This window comes from Spodoptera frugiperda, chromosome 13 (genome assembly GCF_023101765.2).
Source record: "Spodoptera frugiperda isolate SF20-4 chromosome 13, AGI-APGP_CSIRO_Sfru_2.0, whole genome shotgun sequence".
NCBI classification, from domain to species: domain Eukaryota; kingdom Metazoa; phylum Arthropoda; class Insecta; order Lepidoptera; family Noctuidae; genus Spodoptera; species Spodoptera frugiperda.
The window spans coordinates 9,642,147-9,669,398 of record NC_064224.1 but is presented as its reverse complement, the minus strand read 5'-3'; the positions used below and the strand labels follow the sequence as shown (position 1 = coordinate 9,669,398).

The 27,252-nt window shown below is 37.3% G+C and overlaps 1 protein-coding gene across 2 annotated transcripts; it reads right to left on the bottom strand.

The window, feature by feature from the left end:
• Positions 1-11,651: 11,651 nt before the first annotated feature.
• Positions 11,652-26,098, bottom strand: LOC118270457 (trichohyalin). Of its 2 annotated transcripts, none has more exons than XM_050697973.1 (12): positions 25,946-26,098; positions 25,035-25,157; positions 24,452-24,551; positions 23,666-23,763; positions 22,759-22,898; positions 20,872-21,046; positions 18,514-18,696; positions 17,958-18,108; positions 17,417-17,588; positions 12,825-12,957; positions 12,363-12,493; positions 11,652-11,948 (listed from the first exon to the last, which is right to left on the bottom strand). In XM_050697973.1, exons 1-12 carry the CDS (start codon positions 25,985-25,987, stop codon positions 11,753-11,755), a joined length of 1,644 nt encoding a protein of 547 aa, XP_050553930.1. In that variant the 5' UTR covers positions 25,988-26,098; the 3' UTR covers positions 11,652-11,752. The 2 variants fall into 2 exon arrangements, with proteins under 2 accessions (XP_050553930.1, XP_035441941.2); XM_035586048.2 differs by lacking the exon at positions 25,946-26,098 and adding an exon at positions 25,693-25,861.
• Between the last annotated feature and the right edge of the window lie 1,154 nt (positions 26,099-27,252).

Here is a 27,252-nt window from a genome sequence, read left to right as displayed (position 1 = left end):
TGCTCGTCGATAGTCTATGTGCGACTTCTGTCATCTGTCACTTGTCAGGTGTCGCCACAGACCCCAACAAGGGATACACTTACATGCTAAAATACAATTTACTATAATTTACATGGTTTTGTGATCCTTTAATTAAAGGGAATCATATCCTGCGAATTAAATCTTAAGCAATTAAATAAAATCACAATTATGTCATACAATACAAAGAAAACATACAAAAAACAAATACGACGGTAGAAATATAAATCATGACAAAAATCACAATTTAACCAAGTTAAATCATTGGGAATATCGTCCTGTTTCTTCAATCCTAAAGTTGTAGTTGCATAGTAAATATTTTAATTCGGAAAACTTTGCATTAATAACAAGAAAGACCAAAGTAAATACTTAATGCAAACTGTATAACACAACTTGACAAGAAAATCACCAATTTTCTAGAGATTAACTATGAAAAGTTGCATCTTAAACTGCATGCACAAGAAATATGTCTTGCTCTCACTTAACGCAGAAGACCAGAAAATTTATACAAAGCCAAAACCTTGGCGGGATGCCAACAAAACCAACCCACTAAACTATATCTTAATTTTATTTAAAACAAAGTTAGTAAAGCCTTTTTTGTGACATATTTTCCACAAAGTTCATTGCAAACTGTCATGGCGGTCACTATCATGGGCAGCCATCTTGTCGTTACAGTAACACAAAATGGCGGCCGAAGCACTGATAGACCAGAGTTTACAACAGTTTTATATCTCAGTAAAACAGCTTTGGGACCCAAATAGACTCTAGATTACAAATTATGAACGCTTAACTTATATTTTCTGGTTTATAATGAAGTATGTATCTAGTTATCAACATATTGGAGAACACATTAAAAAGTTTAAAATATTCATGAAGTCTGGAACTCTGAAGTTTCGTATGACGCGAGTTTTAGTACTGTTACTGGATTTACTTTTTATTACGTACAAATCCTCGTGAACAGTCTTCGTCCTGAAATGGTGGAGTTTTAGAATGAGTTTTAAATGGAAAAGCGTGGAAATTAGGTTCATGTAGGGACTTAGGTAGCTACCTGAATTATTATTGTAATTAGGAACTGCTTAGATCTAGCCGAGTTATCTAAATGACTGAAATATGATAAAACGTATTGTCTAATAAATTATTTATTCATAAGTCGTATAGAGTTGTAGGATGCAGATCACTAGCTATATTTAAAAGTAGAGGTCTTGTGGCTGATATATGCATAAAGAACTTTAAAAGTATCTGCCATGGCGTTAATGGGAAGTAGTGTTGTGTTTGAAGATTAATTATTGATTATGAGTTTTATTATTTTTTCATATAAAAATATCTTCATATGAGTATGGTATGAAAGAGCTATCTCTTTCAATGTCTCTATCGGAACCATGGGCCGTGCGTATTGAACCACTTTATGGAGAGTAGTCAATGTTTATTTAACTTCTTTATATTCTCAAATAAAACTAACTAGTCCGGGGTACGAAATTTCTTCACTATTGTAATCTTCAAACACAACACTACCTCTCATTAAAGCCGTGACAGATAATTTTAGAACACCTTATATTTATAGATACCTGATTATATTTTCTCGTTTATAACAAACAATCTATTGACAAAAAATACTTGGCAAAACAAACACTAAACCAATTTATAGCTACACAAAGTAAGGAACAGAAACAATATAAGCAAGAAACTCAGTGATTTGAATGTCTATAGAAGTAATCAGTAGACAATGTCCGCACAATGGTGTTGTTAGTAGGAACTTTTTAACTAGGTACGTGGGGAGACGCTCATTTGAATAATCCAGTTCTTCGGTGATCCGTTACACTTTATTAACGTCACTCCAGTTCGGATGTAACTTGGGACGAAAACTCCAAACGTTTTTAACCGACTTCGGAAAAAGGAGGTTGTTCTTTTGTTTGCGAATGCTCACAAGCACTTTTCTGACTAGTCGTATTGTGTAATCGAAACGAGAGCGCGTTCGGCGCTCTGATGATGATGATGGCCCCCACAAATAAACCAACCAATCAGAACGCTGATCGCGCTGTCGTTTTATTTTCGTTCAACGTAAATCAAACTCGTATTAAGGGTGCTGATCTGTCGATCTGGAAGCTGTTCACTTTAGGATTGAACGTCTTGTAGTTCACATATGATGGTGATGTTTGTTGTTGGATCGCTAACTATCTTTATATCGCCCTTATGCTCATGGTTAAATATTTCAGAATGCTTTGAGTCATAGCTCTGCCCTCTAATCTAATTCCAACCTTAATCACCCTCAAAAGGGTTCTAAATCTCTTAAAAACCAGTAAACATCAACAAGTTACGTTCTACCGAAACAGAAGTGTTGCGTAATTGACTTAAAACTCGTCTCGACTAACTTTTCTCAGCGAGGAGCAAATTAACATGGGTAATGGGCGGGAACCAATAGAATTCTATGTGCCATGATTCAGTGGTCGGCTCGACTCTAAAGCTATGGGTTTTCCTTCAAAGTAGTTTTATATAAACCAGTATAATTTGAAACGTGTGTTCCTATGTGCCATTTTAAGTATGGGAGAGCCATGCTTCGGCACGAATGGGCCGGCTCGACCGGAGTGATACCACGGCATCACAGAAAACCGACGTGACGATGCTTACGTTGTGTTTCGTTGTGTGAGTGAGATTACCGGAGGCCCAGTTATACCCCTTCCTAATCCTCGATTCCCCAACAGCCTTTAAATTCCTAACCTCAAAAAGTATAGCAACGCACCTGTAACCCCACTGGTGTTTCAGGTGTCCATAGACGGCGGCGATTGCTTACCAACCACCGATTGCGATATTATGTCTGCTCGTTTGCCGGCGGTGTTCCATAAAAAAAAAACAAGATTCGTTCCGTGCGGGAATCGAAGTCTTGCCACGTTGCAGCTAGCCCAGCCACCACACCAACCGTGCAGTCAATAGGATTTGTGCCCGGTGAAAAATGATAGTACCCATAGAATCAATATCTGCCTACTATTTAATTACCACTATGATATGTTTTACTCAGACAAAATACTGAACAAAAAAAACTATAATCTAATGAACGTTACAAAAACACACACACACACATAAGCTAGATACAAAACAAAAAAAAACCAACAAAGACAACACATTCTTTGTCTCGGAATTACAGTCCATTTCTTAAGTGTTTCAATCCGAAGGTACCCATACAAACAATTGCAGAAACAAAGGGAATCTCATTAGACCTTAAGAGGCGAAAGTTTTTTAATCGTAAACATTGAACGACAAAGGCAATTAAAGCGATACTCAAAATACTTGAAGTCAAAAACTTCAAGTTAAAATCACTGAACTTTCTTCCTCCGTAGGTTTGAAGTCTCCAAGTAACGAAGTTTGTTTCATAAAAGTGTCATTAAAAAATATTAAATGTCCTATTTGTGCCGAAACGAGCTCCGATGTAGATGTTTCGATTTGATATTTTACTAACTGTCTTTGTTTTGAGAATTATGTGGAGGACTAGCTGTTACCGTTGTTTCGCTTGCGTGCAGAAAAAGAACAAGTGATATCTACATAAAAAATGTTTTTGTTAAACGGTTTTAATGAGCTCTATCTTTCCAATCACGCCCGATATCGTCTGATATTTATAATGGAGATAGCTATGGAAAAAAGTAGATCACATTGTATTGTGTTTGCACTATCCAACGGATGACTATTGGGGAATGCTGTCAGCATTAAGTCCTCCTTATGCAATTGTATAAAAGTCATCACGATCAGTAAATCTGTCGTCAGGAAAAGCAAGAGTCAATCTGTCGTTAAGAAAGGGGTGAAATTCAAATTACTAAAGACCTAAACGAATAAAAGGGGCAAGCTAAATAAAACTGTTTAGTGAAAAGTATCCAATACTTGTTCATAATTTCAGCCATATCTAACACAACGCAAGCGTTGTTTTACGTTCGTTTTTCGTGAGACCACGATTCCTCTCTGGTCGAATCAGCCCATTCGTGTCGAAGTATGGCTTACTCACGCGGCAATATTGTCCTATTTTTCAACAAGTCTTAGTAAAGACCATTAGATGAAAAGTCAGATTATTATCCTTATAGATATAATAACACAAAGGCGTGTGATGTTACTGAAAAATTACTTTTTAAGTCCTCATTTCTACCAGTTTTCTACTCTGACACTTTAACACAGCGTTCCAAAGTTATCCCGATGATATTCTTTCTTAGCGAGTCTATTATCTGGGGCACTTTTAGGAGACAATAAATGATTGTTTGAGTGAGTAAATTATGTAGCTCATTGGTCTAACGTGTTAGTTTTAGGTCACGGACTAAATCTTCTAAGGTTTTCTTGTACGTTGATTGGCATCTAACGACTATTACAGCATTGTTTGTATATGAATCACGCAAATAATTTATGTATTTTCTAAGATTATTCTTGTCTAAGCACTCCAAATTATGCTTATAAGTGTAAAAACTTTTGCTGTTTATTCATGTAACTGTTTGACGAGGAACTCGACTAGTTTCAAGCCACACTGGAGGTATAGTATAGGAGGCAAACGACTGGATATAACCATATTCGACCAGAGAGGAATCGTTTCACGAAAAACACGTGAAACAACGCTTGCGTTGTGATATGAAAATTGTGAACAGGTATAGGATACTTTTTACAAACAGCTTGCCCCGTTTGTTTGGGTCTTTAGTAATTTGAATTTTACTCCTTTTCCTGATGATTAACTGATCAATGACTTTTATACAATTGCATATGGAGGACTTAATGCTGACAGCATTCCCCAATAGTCATCCGTTGGATAGTGCAAACACAATACAATGTGATCTACTTTTTTCCATAGCTATCTCCATTATAAATATCAGACGATATCGGGCGTGATTGGAAAGATAGAGCTCATTAAAACCGTTTAACAAAAACATTTTTTATGTAGATATCACTTGTTCTTTTTCTGCACGCAAGCGAAACAACATTAACAGCTAGTCCTCCACATAATTCTCAAAACAAAGACAGTTTGGAATATACGTATACTCGGTGGTGGTTACCTGATGGTAAGCGATCAGTACTGCCCATAGACACCCGAAACACCAGAGCAGCATTTCGTGACGCACGATGCGGCGACTGTCGCGGTACTACTAGGATTGATTTTTTATAAATGGAAACTACGCTCTGACTGTATGTGTGTTGACTCGCTATTTCTCCACTGATTAACCGTAATCAAATTAAAAGCAGTATGTAACTTAGCCAGAAGCTTCTCAACTGTTACTCTACTCCATCAAACAAAGATAGAAAATATAGATAAAACCAAACGATTACGTACCAACGCACCCCGACTTTACCCGCAAAATCTTTCGTGGAAAACGAATAAATTAATCTATTCGCCGCCTAATATCGCCATGGATCCTTTAAGCAAAGATTCTTAGGCCTTTCAAAAGGTAAGATGAGGAAGATAGAATACATTTTCAATCATCATCAATTCGCAATAATGTCTAACATTCAATTAAGGCGCCCCTCAAAGGCTAAATCGTAATCATGCTTTGAAGCGAGGAGCTAGGGAAACTGGATAAGGTATTAGGTTATTGTAGAATGTGACAAACTTGCACGTTCTTGTGAAAAAGTATAGGATACTAGCTTCTGCAAGCGGTTTCGCCTGCGTGCCCGCCCGTGATATAAAGTTCACATACACATCACACCCAGATCTAAAATAACAATTTGTGAACAAAGAGTTGGTTCGTGCGGGAATCGAACCCGTTACACGTTGCACGGCACCCAGCTAGCCAGCCATCGTGCCAACCTTTTCTTATTATTGGCACAGAGTTTATAACCGTGCAGTTAGGGTATTCATGGCGGTATCTAATCTGGCGAAATGCACCTAGGAACAATCAATAAAATTTCACCTACCGATTCATGTATTTAAATTCACTACTATTATGGAGTTCCTTCTAGGAGAGCATCCTTCTACGTTTTTAACACATCTATAACAATAAACCAAAACTATAATACATACCCTTTAGTATATCTGTGTTTAAAGCTTAAAAACTTCTTCCTTTAAAGTTCGAGGTAAAAATCAATAAAGTATTCTCCCCCCCAGTTTAATTGTTCCAAAGACTGACACTTCCACAGTAAAATCATTGTTAACGTTCTTTTTATATTCACATTTTAATACTTATAGTAAAATCCAGTTTTCGTCGACAGTTGTTTTTATAGTTCCATTTGTAATGGGGACGAGTTTATTGTCATATAATTGGTCATCATTTTGGATACCGATTTTTAGAGCATATTATAAGTATGATGTCCCAATCTTATACGAGTAAATACGAACGTTATAAAGGATGTATGGATGTGTGAATGTCATCCAAAGTACTCAAATTTAAAAATATATTGTTTTGTATGTACTAACATTAGGTTAAGATTTTACTAACACAATATGGATCAATATGTTCTGAAGTAAATAAATGAATTTGAATATGAGTAAATCGCTAAAACAATTGTTTTTTATATCTGTGGTGTCAAGGTAAAAGGGGATAAGTCATAAATTTTGAAAAATGAGTTAATGACACAGTTGGATAAAAAAAATGAATTAGTTTTAGGTAAAAAGGAGATAAGTCAATTTAAATTGACTTATCTCCTTTTTACCGTAATTTAAATTGACTTATCTCCTCTTTACCGTAAAACTAATTCATTTTTTTTATCCAACTGTGTCATTAACTCATTTTTCAAAATTTATGACTTATCCCCTTTTACCTTGACACCACAGATATATTTGGTGGATCGATCTTTGGCCGCTATCTCGCCTGGTGCTAAGTGATGATGCGGCCTACGATGGAGCGTGTCTGCACATGAGCAACCTATTCTCTCGGGCTTTGAATACACCCAGGTTATACCAATCAGGAAACACAGACTCCGGCAAAGAATTCAAAAACTACTGAAGGGATTTGAATATCATGATAAAGCCGGTGAAGGCGTTGACAGAAGCTAATAAAAGTTAATAACGAACAAAATATCACATTCAGATGTCGTATTATTACTAGTTATTGTGCTAGCTTTTAATTCAAGTTAACTGAAGAACTATCCTAATGTGACGATTATTTCTTATCATGGAAATTGAATCCACAACGCAATGAACGAGACATTAGCAGTTCAAATAATAAGGATTTGTATAGAAAAGTTGAGCCAAGTAATTACGGAGTACATTGCTATATTCAATTTGTTCAAAACGATTCCGTTCCTGAAATACTTGTTACATTAACACTGGAGTTGAAACTTTGCAGATATTAATTACTTAAATATACAGTTTTACTTATATTTGGCAGCCATTTTTGGGGGAAGTTAGACTTTAATGTAATAAAGTTAGGGTTTGATTTTGATTTGATCAGGTAAAGTTTTTATCATGGTATAAACTGGTAAACATGCAGACGGATCACCTGATGGTAAGCAATCGCCGTAGCCCATGGACACTTGAAACTCCAGGAGCTACAAGTGCGTTGCCGGCCGGTAACCTCATTCATATAACGAAACACAACGCAAGCATTTTCACGTCGGTTTCCTGTCAGGCCGTGGTACCACTCCGGTCGAGCCGGCCCATTCGTGCCGAAGCACGGCGAGCCCACAGTTAAAATGTTATGACAATTACTTTAGCATTAGCGCATAGTTTTGTCTCTTAAAACTCTTCCTCGTAACATAAACAAAACTTAAAAAAGAAATTGGAATAGATTTTTTATAGCTATTAAATAATTTAACGCCTTCAGCTTCGCTATCAAAGAACTAATTTTAAAATAGTTAACCGTTGACCGGAACGCCGCCATCTTAAGTTTTATACAATTTTGTAATTAGAATGTATGAAACTTTTATAGTAAAGTCGTTGAGATACTGCAGTCTTGTTGCAGACTATAGCACAGTATGAGTTTGCTTTACGTCGAACGAAAACGAAATGATCAAATAGATGCTAATAACACTTAATAACTGGCTATAAATAGAAAAACATACATACTCTCGAAAAACATAACCCTCCTTCTGGCGCAGTCGGGTAAAAATAACAGACAGATGTTCTATTTTTAAAGTGACGAAAATGGCGGCAAAGAATTACTGTTTGGAATAAAAATTTGACATCACATTTTCACATTTACTTTCAAATTGCAAACTGTAACCTTAGTACGAGTTTGCTTTACATCCAACGAAACCGAAACGAGAGCGCGTTTCTTTCATTGGTTAGTTCATTAGAGCCGGTCAATCAGAGCGCCGAACGCACTCTCGTTTCGATTTCATTAAACGTAAAGCAAACTTAAACTAACTCCTCTGTTGTTGCGGGTGTCAATAGCGGCACCGATTACTTACTATTAGGTGATCTGTGAGCCCGTATTTCCATCGATCCCATTAAAAAGCTGTTACTAATTGATTGCACGATAGGCGTAGTGGCCGATTCAATTTTTGCACTAGATTTCATTCGTCGTAGTTCTTGAGTCTGGGTGCAATGTGCATATGAAATTGTATGTTTGTAAACGCAACCACAACACAGAAGAAAAACAAAAGTATGGAGTTACGCTTAAATAAAAATATTCTACCATATCTATTATTATATTCGTAAAACAATTAAAAATAAAGCGTTAAACCCATTAAGAGCCGAGCAGGGAAATGTTGATGGTAAATAACATTATTTACACAGGGTGTTTGTCCTTGCTCACTCCGGGTAAAGTTATACAGCGGGTTTTAATTCTGAAAGTCAAAGTTATGAAGTATTGTAATTATGTTCACAGTTTTCAGGGAACACTGTTTTATATCTCATTTGTATCTGGACATTATTGCTTGAAGCAGTAGTATGCAGTGGATCTAGTCAACGCCATTGCTAAAGAAAGGGGTGTTACGGTTGGGTTCCTGCAGACGCTTTCTACTGCAGACTGTTACCCAGAGGTTCAATGGGGCTCCGGCTCGAAGAGCAGGAGTAGGAATTAAGTGGTATTCAGTCAGTAAGAGTCTGAAATAAAATTAACGCTGTGGTATTTTGTAAAATTATTTTATTTAAAATCTATTTTATTTTTAGCCATTATCGTCCCATTGCAAAGACTTATCTTCCCTCCTTCCAATCCTTATCGTAGGTGTTAAGTTCGTCGCACCATCTCCTTCTGGGCCTTCCACGACGACTGACTTTTATGTTATACTTACTACTAATTTATTATTGAGGTTTCATAAACCTTTAATACCGTGCTCATAGATCTTATTAGTGTACTGATCAGAAGCTCATCTGACTTATAGTATTCTAATTTAATTCTGAAGTCCAGAAAGATGCCACCGCTGGTGCGGGTCTGCGGACGGCGAGCAAGAGTAGCTCGCCGCCTGGCCAGAATTAGACTTGTGCTTATGGCGAGTTGCGTTCCGCGCGGTCCATCATGTCCATCTGGAGCTGCTGACTACGGGTTATTGGGGCTCCAGCTCAAAGCTGGAGTAGGAACGGGGTGGTTTATAATCAGTAAGAGTTTGACACTCCCTCTTGCCTCACTCAAGGTGGGAGAAGTCATTGGATGAATTATCCCCCTCAAAAAAATTATAAATTGTTGGATTCCTGGGTCACTCAAAATATTATGGAATAAATTGAAAATAGTTTCTGATAATAAAAGTTTGGTATCAAGGCTGCTATAGCAATAAGTAATCGCACTCTCTCTCGTTTCACCCAGGACATGAGAAGTCAACAAGATTAGATATATCTACAGCTCAATTAAATCTCCTTAAGGAAACCTTAGACAAGTCAATGTCAGGAGCCGTCCTTCAAACACTCGGTTAGTATATAAAGTGCAGGATATTGCGCATGTAGGTAATTTAGTGCCGGCAAGGTGAAGGTCGCCTCTGTGATGTATGTGGTCTGTGGCCGCGACTTATTGGTTCCTGATACTTTATTAGGCAGTAGATGTCCGCTGGTTTAATTCTAGTAGGTTCTGATAGCGATTTTGTAGGAATATCTGGATTAGTTACTTCTCATAACATAAGATACAAATTAATAAAAAAATAACTACCTACAGCTTAGTTTCGTGAATTAATTATTATGTTATCGTCTTACGTAACTGTTTGACGAGATACTCGACTAGTTTCAAGCCATGCTAGAGGCTCATATTCATGAGCAGCATTCCGCGACACACGACGCGACAATTGTCGCGCTGCTAAAGTTACAATACAATTAATATTTGGATTAGTTAACGGTTCGATTCCCGCACGGAGCAACTCTTTATTTGATCAACAAATTGTTGTATCGGGTCTGGTTGTCATGTGTATGTGAAATTGTATGTTTGTAAAAGCACCCACGATACAGGAGAAAATTCTAGTGTGGGGCAATGTTTATTAAAAAAAAAGATACAAATTAATTAAAACATAACTGCCTACGACTAACCTTCGTAAACTATAAAAGCTCTACTATTTTCTCAAATCAAAACGGGAGGACCGAGACTCATATTCATCTAATTTAGAATGTTTGATGATCAGGTGATACCTCTGTTCGTTTGCCTTTTACTCCATGAAAACATTTTAATCACAATTTATCATTGGTAAGTCAATTTTCTGGAATAAACATACGATATATTTTTTATAACCAAATCTTTGTGGAAATCACATCAAGTTCTAAATAAAATATCAACATCTCTACTTAATAAATCATCGATCTATCTTTACCCTAGAGAACTTAGAACGAGGATAAAGAAAACTATTTTTTGAAACACAAAAACTTGGCAGAAGCCGCAGTGCTGCGTCACATCCGGGAACAGGAAGAACCGGCTTCACTTCCGGTGTGAGCATATTTTTTTTATCTGTGGGAACAAGCTTCAGGATATTTGCAAAGTGCAGCCAGCTAATGCGTTTTTTACTGAACTTTTAACCACTGAGCCATATGCGAATTAATTATTAAACAATTTCATGTGTAGATGCTAGCTTTCAAGTGCGGTTTTGTTAATGTAGTAGGATATAAGAGAGTGTGGACCGTCTGAAAGAGTATAATTTTGTATTCTAAAGTTATTAGATGAGTAAAGAAATACTTAGATTACCATCCTGAATGAGCAAAAGTATCATCACGTCTTTTATCCCCGAAGGTTTTGTTTATGCAATAGGGCGGGGGCAAACGAGCAGACGGATCACCTGATGGTAAGCGATCAGCGCCGCCCATGGACACCCGCAACACCAGAGGAGCCACAGGTGCGTTGCAGGCCTTCTTCAGGGTTCTTATAAAATAATATACTTTTTTCTTGAAGGTTTGAAGGTCGTATCGGTGCGAAAATACCGCCGACGACAGCTCATTCCACAGTTTTGCTGTGCGAGGCAGAAAGTTTCTAGAGAAACGCACAGTTGTGGCCTTTCAACCATATATGGGGATGGAAGTGCTGTCCTGTAGGTTGATGGCGAATACGTGGTAGGTATCAGACCAAACCATTCCTCAGAACACTCCCCGTGGGAGATAGGAGGCGATAGGCGATAGAAAATGCACAACGAAGCTACATCTCTCAAGTGTCAAGTCGGTTTGAAACATCCCGACACTCAACTTATCTGAATACACATACACACAACGTCACGCCTTTTATCCCCAAAGGGGTAGGCAGAGGTGCACCTTACTGCACGTAATGACGCTATGCAATGTACTATCTGAATATATTCTAGATTCTACTTAGTTAAATAAAATAAAACACCAACCATATGATTAATCAATATACACAATTCTTAACACAAAATATATAGTACAAAATACAACACCAAACGTAAATAAATTGTATTGCAATGTGCGAGAGTTCAATTTTCAGTGGTTAACGTATCGTCTAGCGAGCAACGCTCTACTGCGGGGGACTATGCACTCCGTTATAGTGTGGACTCTGTCACTCCTCACGTAGGCGGGGTCGGAGGATAGTTCCTTGAGGGCCTGGAGGGCCATGCTCATGTCGAAGGGGAGTTCTGTGCCGTCAAATATGCGGGAAAGCCAGCGAGCTTCTACACAACTGGGGAAAAGAAAATTAAATTAGATGTAAAGGACAGTCAAGGATTGGAGTTTTGGATCGAGCAAAGTATTATTAAATTACTTTCGGTTTTCGTAAATTCTCTCTTAGCACGGGAATCGTTCTCTAGTTTCTCATGCATGATAGTGCAGGTTCAAAACCTACTAACGGCAAGTACCAATGTGACTTTTTCCTAGTCATATGTAATTTCTAAGATTATGTAGACACCACTGATAAACTGTGAAGGACAGCATCGTGAGGAAACCTTGGGTTTAAAATGACTAATTATAAGTTATATATCGCCACCCCGCATTGAGGAGGAATTAAAGGCGTTTTTCTATAATAGTGTTATGTAAAGAAGATAAACAAACGAAGAAAAACCGTTTATCGTGCTATGATATGTGTAGTTTTACTCACGATGGGCACGGATCACCCGGCACCAGTGTACTGATGGGTATCGCTTTGAATATGACGGGAGGTTCCTCCCTCAATGTATACTTCCTCAGGCGGGAGGTGCCGGACTTCTCACTCTTCTTTAAGCAGTGCTCCTGGAAAAACCAATATTTTAAGCAGTTTTGGGTGAATCTTCTGTACAGCAGTAGTATATTTTAAATAATGATAATATTTTATGTATTAACTTGACATTTAACAAGCGACCCGCCCCAGATTTGCATGGGTGAAATGGTGATATGTTATGCATGTGTTAATACATATAAACTTTCCTTTGGAATTACTCTATACATTTAAAAAAACGCATTAAAATCCGTTGCGTAGTTTTAAAGATTTAAGCGTACAAAGGCGCTTAGGGATAGAGAAAGCGACTTTGTTTTGTACTATGTAGTGGCAATGCACATCTTTTGCAAATAAACTGAATCTTACATAATAATAGATATATTCCTTGTAGGTCTTAATCTTCTCTGTGATGAGCTGCAGCGTCAGCTGGAACTGGTGGACGGAGGGATGCTTGTCTCCCAGCAGGTTCTGGAACGGCTCCAAGCTGCAGTCTAACATCCTGGAAACAAAACCAGCTTTAATTTTATTGTAACTTTCGTGAGACATACTATATTAAATCAGAGTAGCAGCGTGACAATCGCCGCGTCGTATGTCGCGGAATGCTGCTCATGAATATGAGCCTCTAGCATGGCTTGAAACTAGTCGAGTTCCTTGTCAATATAATAAGCCGATAACATAATAATTAAAACCAGTTTTTATTTGAGGATGTAAAATCATCCAATGACTTCTTCCGCCTTGGACGAGGCGAGAGGGAGTGTCAGACTTAATGACTAAAAATCACCTTCTCTTGCTTTTTGAACTGGAGCCCCGGTAATCCTGCTAGGTAACCTGCAGCTCTGGACGGTAGTCCGTAGCTTCGCCCAGTAATATTTTGCCCGTCCCGGGAATCAATCCCGAGACCTCTTATCCGGCAGTCGCGCTTGCGACCACTCGACCAAATGAGGCGGTCAACTAATATATAGCACAAATAGAATTAACAAAAAATCTTAACAACAATCATCTTAAACCATTGCACCACACAGATATCACTTAAAGCGTCCATCAATAAATCCATTACCCACATGTATATGTATTTGGCTTCATATCCATTACTAGCGACAATGTCGGCTAATCCAATTAATTTGAAATTGCATCGTCCGCCGCTACACGCAGTATAACTGGCCTCCTCTAATGAACCTGTGTTTGGATCGTAGACTCCATCAAGCCATATTTTGGACAGTCTATTTGAGTTTGTGTAATGTAGTGGGATGGTAAGAGGCCTTAAATATGTTCAAGATATTTATGTGTTTAAGACAGATCTGTTAGCAAACCTTACTTAAAATACGTCTTTTATCTTACTAATATTATAAAAGCGAAAGTATTTGACGTCGACAAAGCAGCTGAAGGGATCTGGATGAAATTTAGGACAGAGATTGGTTAAGGTCTGGAATAACACATAGGTAGAAGCTAGTTATTTATTTTATTTTATTCATTTTAAGAAGGCTTACAGACTAATAACAGAATAGGTAACAAAAATATATAATTAAGTTGCTAATGACAAGCCTCCACAGATATATAATATTTACGATTAACTAAAGTGTTACGATTAACTAAAGATTAACGAAAAACTATTTATTTTTTTATTTGTTTGACCATCAGGGTAGCCAATTATCTTGTTATACATACATAATTGCACACCTGTCTCCCATGGGGGTAGGGAATGGATCGCCAATTGCTACAAATCTGACATACCTCTTTCGCTTCAACAACAGTCATCAGTCTTTTCAAGCATGCTCGTTAAAAGTACCTACTTTTAGTTTGGCCCTTTTTTAATATATCGGCAATCTAGTCGCTATATGTCCGTCTAGGCGCCCTCTACCGACAAGATAATTGTATCGTATAACTAATTCTCCTAAGGTTCCCGATAGTTTTACTTATTTAACAATAAAATGAGAACTATCGAAACTTGTCTAACTATTTCAGAGTTGTGTGCTTGATTCACATAATTATATATTTCTAAACATTTATTTATACAGTCTACTTGCAGTAGTAACTATGCACTATAATATACAGGAATCCTAAACCAATTCCACAATCCATTTCAATATAAATCTTACTACCGACATTACTCTCAAAATATTCGTGACAAAATACGATTTTATTCATCTCTAAACGTTTCTAAGTATCGGAGCAATCGATTGGAGTAGTGCCGTTTATAAAATTGATCGCGACTACTTTATAATAGAGAAATACACTCTCTGCTACTACTGGTACCGTTAACTGTTTGATTTATAGTTTGGAGATATATGGAGGTATATTTTGAGATGGGACGACTGGTGAAACGTTTTGGGTTTAGTATCTAGGTTGGATGTTAAATTATGGATATTCTAAGTTTAAGTCAAATGGTATTTTTTTTGAGAAGATATGTAAAATATATTATGTTTCTATATCATATTAAATTACTATTAAGGATATCGTATAAAATCAAAGTCAAACCATTCAGTTCAATTAAAACATAAATAAATAACAGTTTCTCCGTTAAAAGTTTGCACGGTCAGCTTCAGTAAGGTTGTTGTAAACTTTAGTCGCCTACGCACAAAAAAGGCAAATGGATCAAATCCTCTTTGTATACCTAATTTATATTCATAAAGTATGCGCATTTAAAATGGTTATCGCAGTAAAAATTTTGTTTTGAGGGGGTAAAATCAACCAATGTCTTCTCTGGCCTTAGGTGAGGCGAGAGAGAGTATCAGTCTCTTACTGGCTAAAAGCTACCCCGTTCCTACTCCTGCTTTTCGAGCCAGAAACCCGGTAAACTATATATTAATACGTGATGCAAAAACTTTGGACCGCTTTTTACGAAAATTGCGCGGACGTAGGAGCATAAAATTTGGTACACTTATAGTTTATGTGTAGGAGAAGTGCGGAACGCTAATATTTTTCAAAAATAATGCTTATAAAGTACATTAAATCAATAAATAAAACATTACACACACATGCATAGTTTCTGATCGTATTTGAAAAAACGTCAAAATCGATAGACATTGCGATGATATTGACGTCTCATATGAATAGAGTTTTATAAAAGAGTTTGTTTGAGTTTGAGTTAAATAAAAATTATCCTTGAACGTATGTTAAGTGGTATTGTAAATTAAATCGTATATGGTTGAATTTCAACCACTAGGCGACCACTAGTAAAAATAATTTGTCGATTGAAATTGGCCCCTCAATAGATTTAAATATTAGGAACATTTAAACATTACTTTAACATGCCAGTCCAAAATGCTTCCTCGTATGTTTCCACTCAAACCGTTTATCAGTTAATGCGCTACCTATAAACTCAGTTCAAATTGTTATAGCTCTATATACGTATATATGTGTATGTATGTATATATAGTATTATGTCTCTATATCCTAAACATCTTCACGAGGTTAGTGTTAAGCACTATAATCTAGGTTCCTAATCTGATTAGATGCAGTTGATAGGTGGACTAAAACGTAACTGTCAGCAAGGATTTTAGGTCAGAAGTCCTTTTTTTTAAGGGGGAAGATCATCCAATGGCTTCTTCCGCCTTGGGCGAGGCGAGAGGGAGTGTCAGTGCACGGCAGCCACTACACCAACTGTGCAAAGTAAAGAAATTATGGTGAACCCTCTTAAGTAGAATAACTGTCCAGTAGTGGCAGCTAGTCTATCACGGGCTGTCGATGATGATGATGAATTGGGACAGGAGCTAAATAATCATCATCAGCCTGTTCTCGTCCATTCCTGGATTTAGGCCTCTCCAACGGCACGCCACTGAGCTCGATCTTCAGCTCTAAGCATCCAACCACTACCAGCCATTAAGGTGGCTAGTGGATATCGTCACTCCAACTAGAAGGCGCCTGGAAGACGCCCTACAAGCGATCTCCACTCTAGAACACGTTTACCCCAACAGTCATCGGTTCTTCGACTAATGTGACCGGCCTACTGCCATTTCAGCTTGCTAATCCATTGACCTATGTCGGTAACTTTAGTTCTCTGTCCGATCACCTCGTTACGGATTTGATCCTTCAGAGAAACTCCTTGGGAGACACTCCTCCCAACCTTAAATTGACTAAATAATCGGTTCAGAATATTTCCCAGACTACAATATTATAAGGAATATAACATAGTCCTTCTTTCTCAACTTTTATTTAACATACAACATAACACACACACACACACACAAACTCCTGTACAAATCTATATGTTAATAGCAGGCTGACGTCACGTCAACAGTGACGTGTCGTGTCGTGCCGTGACGTGTGTGTCATTACCATCAAACTGGCGTTAAGCCCGCCATTCCCAAACTATCATTACTGAGCGATTAATTATACAGCTATGCCAGGTCTAATTGTATGTGTGTATGTACTAGTCGTGTGTATTGTATAGGTATTGGCGCTTGTGTGAATTTTATTTAGTGTAATTGGGTAGTTTTGTTGGTAAAAGTAATTGGTTTGAGTTTTCAATGCAATGCAATAAAAAGTATTTTGTTTTCATTTGATTGATTTGGCCATGTGCTTAATTTTTTGTATGTCTATAACAAATATCGTGAGACATACTAAATTAACTAAAAAACACGGTTTACTCACGTTTACGTAAACCGTGATTTTTAATACCGTGTAATAGAGAAAAACTCTACCAGTTTCGAGTCACAGAGGGACTTTCATCGTCGACGTCGCGCAGCCTACTGAACACTAGTAGAGCTTTAGAGAGGAAAACTGGTAGACCTTTTCTCCATTAATTATATAGATTTTTATGTGATAAGGAGGCAAACGAATAGAAGGTAAATAATAATCGCATATGGACAACCCGCAACACCGGCGCAGTTATAAGTGCGTTGCCGGCCTTTTAAGGAAAGGTGTTGGGTTCGGTCAATCATCTTGGCTTAGAATGAAGAACTCAAGTTGCACTTTTCACCATTCATATCTCATACTCACAAAAACAATCTCCTACTCACGTGAACATGTCATTGATTTTAACCATGACGTCATGTATCAGTTGGCTCTTTTCCTCATTCTTCTTTCTCAAAGTTTCTATCCTTGTCTGCTGTTCTGCTAGAAGAATGCGCAGATTTTCTAATTTACTGTCCTGTCTGTTCTCTTTCTGTTCAATCCACTCTCGACGGTCATCTGGAGGTTAAGAAGAATGTATTTTTACTTTTATTATAAGTGTCTGATTAAACAGCTGTAGTGTTGTCGAGCAAAGGATCTCAAGTTTGAATCCCCAAAATGCTTACTATTGAAGAATGATTCTACTTTATTATCAAAAAGGACTTATTACAAGAGACTACAAGAGAGAGAGAGAGAGAGAGAGAGAGAGAGTGTGAGAGAGAGAGAAGAAATCTATACCCTTAGTACGAGTTTGGTTTACGTTGAATGAAAACGAAACGAGAGCGCGTTCGGCGCTTTGATTGGTTAGTTCATTCGCACCTGCTTTAAGTAATCATTAAAGAAGAGTGCAGCAGTTGCACTACAGAACTTCAGAGTAAAGATACTCACTGACTTCTTGCCTGATAGCCTTTAAGTCGCGGCGCAGCACCTCGTTCTCAGCGCAATACTCTGTCAGCATCACGTATACGGAGAAGTTCTCCTGCTCCTTCTTACGGAATAAGTCCAGTATCTTGCGAGTGCTGTTCTCTCCAGTGTAGTCCTTGGAAGAATACAGAATTGTAGTATATTTTTTATAGTATAAGCCGGTAAACGGTTCATCACCTGATGGTAAGTAATCGCCGCCGCCCATGGACACCCGAAATACCAGTAGCGTTACAAGTGCGTTGCCGGCCTTTTGGGGGTTAAGAATTTAACGGTTGTTGGGGAATCGGGGATTGGGAAAGGGGGTAATTGGACCTTCGATAACCTCACTCACACAACAAATCACAACGCAAGCATTGTTTCACGTCGGTTTTCTGTGAGGCCGTTGTATCACTCCAGTCGAGCCGGCCCATTCGCGCCGAAGCATGGCTCTCCAATACATAAAACTTTACTCATTATTCTTCATTCAAAGACTAAAGTTCATCAAAACTAGCATTTACTTTAGTAACAGAATACAACTCACAGAAATATCATCCAGAAGTTGGATGTGGTACTGGTACTGTCTCTTGTGTTCCTCTTCCGCTAATCTTCTCTGTTGTTCTTCTCTCATCTCCTGTTTCTTGTTGATTCTTGTCATACCTTTCGTGGCCAGAAACTGGTATATTTTCATCTCATGGTCGTAGGCTTTTATTAGGTCTCGCATTTCCTACAAAATTACATTTTAGTTAGTACATCAGTGAATTGTTGGTGAGATATTTTTTCTTTTTTTCTTCTTTTTTGTATTTGTTTGTTTAAAGAATAGTTCTGAGAGTATTTTTTAAACTGAAAATATTTATTATAATAGGTACAAATAATATTACCGAGTTAGAGTAATAAATGTAACTGGAGTGTTTGTTTGAAATATTGAAATAACCGCTTTTTACTACCGTACATGAATATGAACATACGTGCATACCAAAATATTTTTTTATAATACTTGTCTGCATCTTTGTCTATCTGTTGGTTCTGGCTAATCTCTGAAAAATTACTGTACCGATTTTGATGGGCCTTTATTGGCAAGTAGCTGATGCACTAAGGAGTAACTTAGGCTACTCTTGTTAGTCAAAAAGCGATTCCGTAGTCCATACAAGAGAAGTCGTGAGCATTAGCTAGCACTTGGCCACATCTCACCTGGTGGTAAGCGATGATGTGGCCGACGATGGAGCACGCCTACCTAAGAGCAACCTGTTCACTCGGGACTTGAAGACACCCAAGTTATATTTTATAGGAAACACAGACTCCGGGCAAGGAATTCCATTCATTCCAACTAAAGTATGTGTATCCAGTACATAATAAAAGTGAGTCAATAATTGAAAGAAAATGAAATGTAATACTAAATAGACGATCAAGTTTCGGTCGCCACTTAGGTAACCACAAGTGACATGAAGTTGTAAGTTTAAATGATGCAACCGTCTTTAACAACGGTTCAACTTCAGTTATCTCATGGGGAGCGTTAAGTGTTAAACTTATGACTGCTTCATTGGTTTTAGTCACGCTAGCACTTACGTCGATCATGAGGTGTTAAGATCAATTCCTGAGTCGAGGTTTGTTAGACTTTAAAATATGTATAACTAGCTTCTGCCAGCTTCTTCACACGCGTTCAAGTGGGTTAAAAAGTCCTATCACCTAAGTCAACTCATATCCTTTTTTTTTTGGCGCTTGCTACAGTGCCTAAATATCGGAAACTCACTAAAGTGAATAAACATGGTAAATATCCCGTCATAAGTTCTAACAATAATTCATACCCTGTCTGTATACCAAATTTCATCAAAATCTGTTCAGTAGTTTCAGCGTGATTGACAGACAAACATCCAAACATCCAAACTGTTTTCTATGGATGGCTTCGTTACTATCGACACATTGCATACTCGAGCTGCGCATCTTACTCGCATAGCTATATAGCTTAGTATCAGTGAAAACGGTTACATAGCCTCATAGCTTAGCTATTACATCTACATAGCACATCTCTGGTCGAAAAGCAACTTAAGAGTGGTGTCGTATCGCAATAGTTATAGACTATTTTTCTATAATATTAATTATCTTCTTCATTAAATACCAAAAATCATATATCAGCTAGATTTAACGACCCTAACCATCCCTCTATATAATAGCGTGAACCCTACCGTTGCTATCCATCTTTTTTGTCCCCCAAAGAGACCCGAAACCCCTTTTTGTTTGCATTGTTTGTTTTTACCAAAAACAATTCAGTGTGGAAGTCAAAATAAAACATATATGTATAAAAAGTATATCAAGTATACTTCAGTTCATTTATCAAGTTGTTGTTGCGACAAAATGTCAGTGCATTGGTCCCTGATGGGTAGGTGTAATGCATATTTTAACTGTAAATAATTCTTTTTTTTCAACTATTACTCATATTTGAGTATTGTAATAACGATGAACCTATTACTAAATACTGACTATTTCGTTTTATGGATAATTGAATTTACTAAACATTATTCAATTAATTAGAAATAACGGTTTACTCACGTACATTAATGGAGAAAAGCTCTACTAGTTTCGAGTCGACGTCGCGCAGCTTACCTTGCTCATGATGAAGAGTCCTTCTGTGACTCGAAACTAGTAGAGCTTTTCTCCATTAATGTACGTGAGTTACCGTAATTCCAAATTAATTTAGTATGTTTCATGACAGGTATTTATGATAAAAAAACTATAAAATATTGTTATTAAGAACTTAGAACATAACACTGCACTGTAGAGTTCGAAAATATACCATCGCTTACGAAAGCTTCTATTACATTGTAAGTTCGTAACATTAATAGTAAAACGTGCACTTCTGCAAACCACAACAAGTAACCAAAGCATATATGACGCCATATGATACCTGAACTTGCAACATCTGATCAATCTTGCCCTTCTCCTGCATGGTCCGGAGCTTGGTGCACCACTCGTCCCGCTGGTCGTACGCCAGCGTCGAGGACTCGAACAGGTCGTACAGGAACTTCTTGCCCTTGCTCAGCGCTGCCAGCATCTTGTCCCACGATTGGTTGAAGAGGGCGCTGTGGAGATGATGTTAGTTAAGTGTGATTTTCATGAATATCATGTGTTTCTTTTGATAAACAGTGAGTTTGTTACATTGTCTACACAACAGGTTGTTGAGCAGCCACTCACTGTTCAAACTCACTTTTCTTTCAGTAGTAAGAGTTTTGTAAATTATCAACGCATAAGGTCGTAAGTAAGACTGAGCAAATCAATACAGTAGATTTTAGATTTTTGTGGTACCGACTTATCTGGGGGCACGGCAGTGCCCGCCAAGTCGAGCAAAAAAAAAGCGGCACGGCCGTACCATCCTTTTCTCGAAGCAATTCGGGCCTTTTTCGACTCCATATAATTCGGTTGTGGATAAAGCAAGAAACCTGAATCTTCAGTAACTAATCCGGCATTGTATAAACACGGAATATTTAAAATTTCAGTCAATTTGAACCAGTAGTTTAAGAATGACAACTTGTTAAAGTTTCTAAATTTTGTCACTCACTGACTCACCGATCATCAAAAGTCCAAGGCACTTCTAGCAGACTTAGAAGCTTCATATTTGGAATACATATAGAGTTTAGTGTCTTAATCATGGGAAAACTTAAATATTTTGTAATTTCGGTCCAGTTTTCCAAATACACCAACTGCATCAATAACTTTGTAATCCCATATAAATATATGGGATTACAAAGTTATTTATGCAGTTGGTGGTTGGTGGTGGTTATAAATTTAATGGTATCAAAAAGAAAGGCTCTACAAAAAGAAGTGAGATCCCATCAAAAACATCCTGTAAAAAACCCAAGTCTCGCAGCTCAGTCTTTCTACCGTCAAAAGTTGTGAGATCCATGTAATACCAAGTCGGTTAATCTATTTAGTGTCTACTAGAAGGACCTTCTGTCTTAAGTTATTACATAAGTTATTATCATGCCAATATTAAAAATATTTAACGTTTTAAACAAATAGATCGACTTGGACATCGCATGAAAACAAAATGAATATTACAATATTATATTAGATTCTTTAGTCTCTCGCGCCTCACGCGATTGAAACTCTCGTTCCTGTTGGTCGCTGGCCCGTCGTGCTGTGTAGTGTGATACATACTAATAATCAAATCAAGCGATGTCCAAGTCGATCTATTTGTTTAAAACGTTAAATATTTTTAATATTGGCATGATAATAACTTATGTAATAACTTAAGACAGAAGGTCCTTCAAGTAGACACTAAATAGATTAACCGACTTGGTATTACATGGATCTCACAACTTTTGACGGTAGAAAGACTGAGCTGCGAGACTTGGGTTTTTTACAGGATGTTTTTGATGGGATATTGATTATAATAAAGTCAAAATAGCCGCAGCAGTAAATCAAGTGTGTGAATCATGAGTTAAAGTGGACTGTGTTATAAATACACATCTGTCTATTTCCATTACAAGAAGAACTGGTTTTTGGCGCATACTCAAGTAAAAATTGTATCTTTGGTCGAATAGAGGCTTTCGAGGAGACACAGAGAGACGCACGGGTCAGGCAAAGTATAGTTGGGCATTTTTCGAAAATTTCTCAGAAGTAGCACGGAGTCTGTCTAGTATATGACAATAGGTTCACCCCTTATTACATGGGACTTATAAGACAAATGGTGAAAAGTGGTTATACATTGTACAGTGGCATTATGGTCATCTCTGCCTATCACTTCGGTGATAAAAGACGTAATGATACGATACGATCTCAAGTAAAGCAGTACCGGTCTCGCAACATATGCTCGATCTCCTCTCGGATCTTCTTGTTCTCGTACTGCACGGCGTTGAACCGCATCTTGGCAGCCTCCAGCTTGTTCTCCGCAGCCATCAGCCGGTACTCGCTCTGCCAGCGGCGTTCTTCTATCTGGAGATAATGAGAATAATCTTGTTTTCCATTATTAATGTCATTATGCTGCTATCAAGCTGTTGAGTTTCCAATAATAAATAAATTGTCTCAAATAAAAAAAAGAAAAAAATATTAATTCAGGATCATGCACTGAGTGGGTAAAACTCTTACGTTGGGGCAATTTCTTTAGTTTAGCATTATAACTACCGTGAGACATACTAAATTAACTAAAACTCACGGTTTAAATGCGAACGCTGCTCATGATGAAGAGTCCCTCTCTAACTCGAAATTAGTAGAGCTTTTCTCCATAAATTAGCGTGTGTAAACCGTGATTTTTAGTTACTTTCTTTTTGTTTTTTCGAAATACCAGTGAAGTTTGGAAATGTACCTAGTGGCTCTCCTCCTATTTAATACATGGGACCTATAACGCCACTGATAAATAATGGCAATGGCACTGATAAACAAATTGTATGATAAGTTAATTGCTGGATTGGAGTGGTAAGTAATTAGTATTAGTATTAGTATTGGTTAAGTAAGTTATGTCCTTTAACAGATTAAAAGTTATGATGCTATTTTGACAATCAAATAGACTGGTGGGTGTGCCTAAAAGAAAGAGTCGCCACATCATCATCATCATATCATCCATATGACGTCACTGCTGAACTGGGTAAAGCTCTTAGATAGCCCGGTTGGAAGCGACCTGCATCCACAACTACCGTGCGACCTTAATCAGTCTCTACATTAATGCTTCTTATTATTATTATCTTGTTTTACTCTATATTTACCTTTCCCTGTGTAGCGCTCGCCAGTTTTCTAAGATTCATAGTCTCCTTGTAGTTTTTCTGTATCAAACCCTTGTATTGCTGCGTCATGGATACGTGGGCTGAAATTAAATATTTTTGTGTATCTTGACCGCTATTTAAAAACTTAAAAGAGGACTTAAGAGTTTGTTTCTGAGATGGTGTGATCACAAATACGACTACTGAGTTAGTGGATTACGATTTAATATATGGATCAAAATATTATTGAGTTTTTAGAATTCTAAAATTCTTTTTTGTAGATGATACTTTCACACACCTAATTTAAAGTGTTTTACTGTTATGACAAACATAAATTCTTGTGTACTCTTCTTCAGTTAACGATAAGTTTCACAATTTAAAGTGCTAATGAAAAACAATTGCTGTTGCACCATTTTTCCCCACTTATCACTTTGGGGGTGTGTAGCCGATCAATGTACTACGACCGCGTAGCAATGACGTCAGCTACGACGTAGCTCGTAGCTAGTGTTCGTAGCACTGCGTAGCTCGTAGCAGTAAAGATTTTTATTATTAAAATATGCATGATTTGATTTTTATTAGGATTAAACGATAAATAAGCAATGTGTATTTTGAAATTTATCATTATAAAATTAATTTAATAGTTTCATTGTTTCTCAAAAAAATATTGCTTTCTTTGCCATTATAACTTTTTTCAATAAGAAAATTAGACGAAGAACGATTGGCAATGTTATTTTTAGTATAAACTAATCTGCTTTAGGAAACATTTAAAGCATTTGTCATGTTTGTGCTTACCATCACACTCCTGCTGCGTTTCTATTCGGAGCAGCAAAGACTTCCGTAGTTCTATTTTCATCTTCTTATCTTTCTTCTTGTGAGCACCAGATCTGGCTATCTGAGAAGGCAAGTTTATGTTTAAGTATATTAACATGAAGATGCACGCTGATATATTTATTACGGTGCTTTTCCACAAGAAATGTAGCACGTATCCATTGCACGCATCTTTCCATATAAAAAAGCTGGTGGAAACGGACTTAGCTAAACTATATGTACCAATAAATATGATTGGTGGAAGTCAAATGCATTGTGGCATAGCAAGTCTCTGGTGGAAAAGCACCCTTTTTTTTTGAGGGGGAAATTCATCCAATTACTTCTCTCGCCTTGGCCGAGGCGAGAGGGAGTGTCAGACTCTTACTGACTAAAAACCACCCCGTTCCTACTCCTGCTTTTCGAACTGGAGCCCCGGTAACCCGCTAGGCAGTCCGCAGCGGAAAAGCATTGTAATATGTTAAATGAGTTAAAAAACTTCTCCTTACAATATGGAACTGAACTGGTAAAAAGTGAGTGTAATAGCTATTTAATACTTCTCTTTTATCACCTTAAGGTCTTTGCAAAGGTTCCGGTATTCCTTCTTCAAGGTCTGCATGAGCATGTCCTGTCTTCGGAACTGCGGGTGCACCCCCATGGTGCGGTGCTGACGATCCACCTGGATCAGTCGGACCTAGTGGACGAATAGGATTTATTAGATGCTAGCGATTGAAATTTACAGTTTGTTAACCGGGGATATTATCTGCTGTCTATAGGAGTTGTAGTCTTTTATTCCATTTTAGCACCGTATTGTTGATGACGGGTTATGCACTTTCGGACTGGCCACATGAATCTGCTGCTAATCTGGCTGCTTGATCGCCGCGGTGTCTGGACAAATGGCTGCACTGGATTTCCGCACGAAGCAACTTTTGTTTGGCCGCTGTCTAGCCTGATGCAGTCTACGATGGAGCATGTCTGCCCATAAGCAACCTATTCACTCGTGCTTTGAAGATACCCAGGTTATACCCATCAGGAAACACAGACTCCGGCAAAGAATTCCACTCCCTAGCAGTTCGCACAAGGAAGCTTGAAGCGAAGCGCTTCGTGCGACTGTCTCTCTTTGTGTGATCCACAAAGGGTTGCTGTTTGCTGCTGTTTTCAACCTGTTCACTAGTGGCTTGAAGACACTCGAGTTGTATTTTTCAGGAAACACTTGATGAACCTTTTACCTGTCTCTGAAGCCTTAAGTGTTCGTCTTCCATTTTTTTAGACATATCGTAATCGATGCTCTGAACTTCATACTGTGGTACCACGTCCATTATTAAAACTATAATTATATAATACAACTTAAAAATTCGTAAACTATGTATAAATTATGAGTGACTTTGTAACCAACTAGATGTGTTTGGAATTTTCATGACAATACCACCTTAATGTCACTTGTGTTCATCGGTAACCATTTTAAATTTCAACGAAACTCACCATTTCATTGTGTGTAACAGCTGATGATTTTCTCGAGGACATTGTGTAAAATTATTAAAAAATATATAATAAAAATATAACTGTAGAAAAGTAGTAAAGTGTGTCCAAAAAATAATTATATAAAATTGACTTTCCAATCTAAGTATTTGAAGGGAGAAGCAGTCTAGAAATATGACGTTTTTTCAAAAATATTCAAGGGTACCCTATTAAAACTTTGGTTGTCATCACGAGCCCGTGTTCACCTCCATTTAACCTTGGTTTCCTTCACCTTCAGACATTACGTGTTTTACTACCAACAGAATATGTCATACAAAATTGTTTGCTTTACGACTCCGTGAAATAACTCTGAAAAAGTTTAGCTTATTAGGTGTAAACAAAGGAGCCTATTTTACTCATATGCCATTGTATTAAGGCTTATTTTCTTAAAACAAGTTAGAGTTTATTCAACATCTTAATTAATTTTAGTTCTTGGAGAAATTGCAATTACAGGAATGTATAATAATTATTATACTTACATACGTAACTATTTGGTGAGGAACTCGACTAGTTTCAGCTCATATGAGCCTCGAGCCAGTTAAGTGAGTAAGAAGTACATATTTTTAAGTTTGAAAGTTAGATATAATACAATTATTTTAATGATGACACATTACATGCCATGAAAGACATCGGTGACCGACGTTAGCGGGGGATTTAGTTTAGTTTTCTATTGACAGAAAACTGTTAAAGATTAAAGTCCTTCCTAAAGAAAGGAAGAAATACATGTATTATACAAAAATATTAAATGGACATCACAGTGCAAAGTTGAAAACCATATAAGTCGTGAGCTTAACTGAAGTCTTTATGATTTGCAGGTGCGTTTCTCACAACTATTGTTGCACCATACAATTGCTACTATTATAGTTCAACAGTAATACTATTATTTATCACTTCTATGGTGGAAAGGTGACATCTATTCTCACAGTTTCAATACTATAAGCTTCCCATAAAGCTCTTATCCCTACATAAAAGCTCTTTACTAAATATCACTGGCAACACTTAGCTCCTAAAGTTAAGCTGTGTTGCCAACACTCGCCAACAAGTTGTATTGTTGCCAGACTGAAATAAACGTTTGTATTGCACGACAATAAAATGTATTGTTAACAATTCCTGTTTTAAAGTTTCTTGGATTTAAACGGTGATGTAAGGAATAATAGAAAAGGTTTAAAATTTTGTATTGTGTTTTTAAATTGGTTAAAAATGTAGGTAATTTTATTTTTATATTATGACTTTCTTAAGACGCGACACCTTTTGTCCCCGAAGGGATAGGC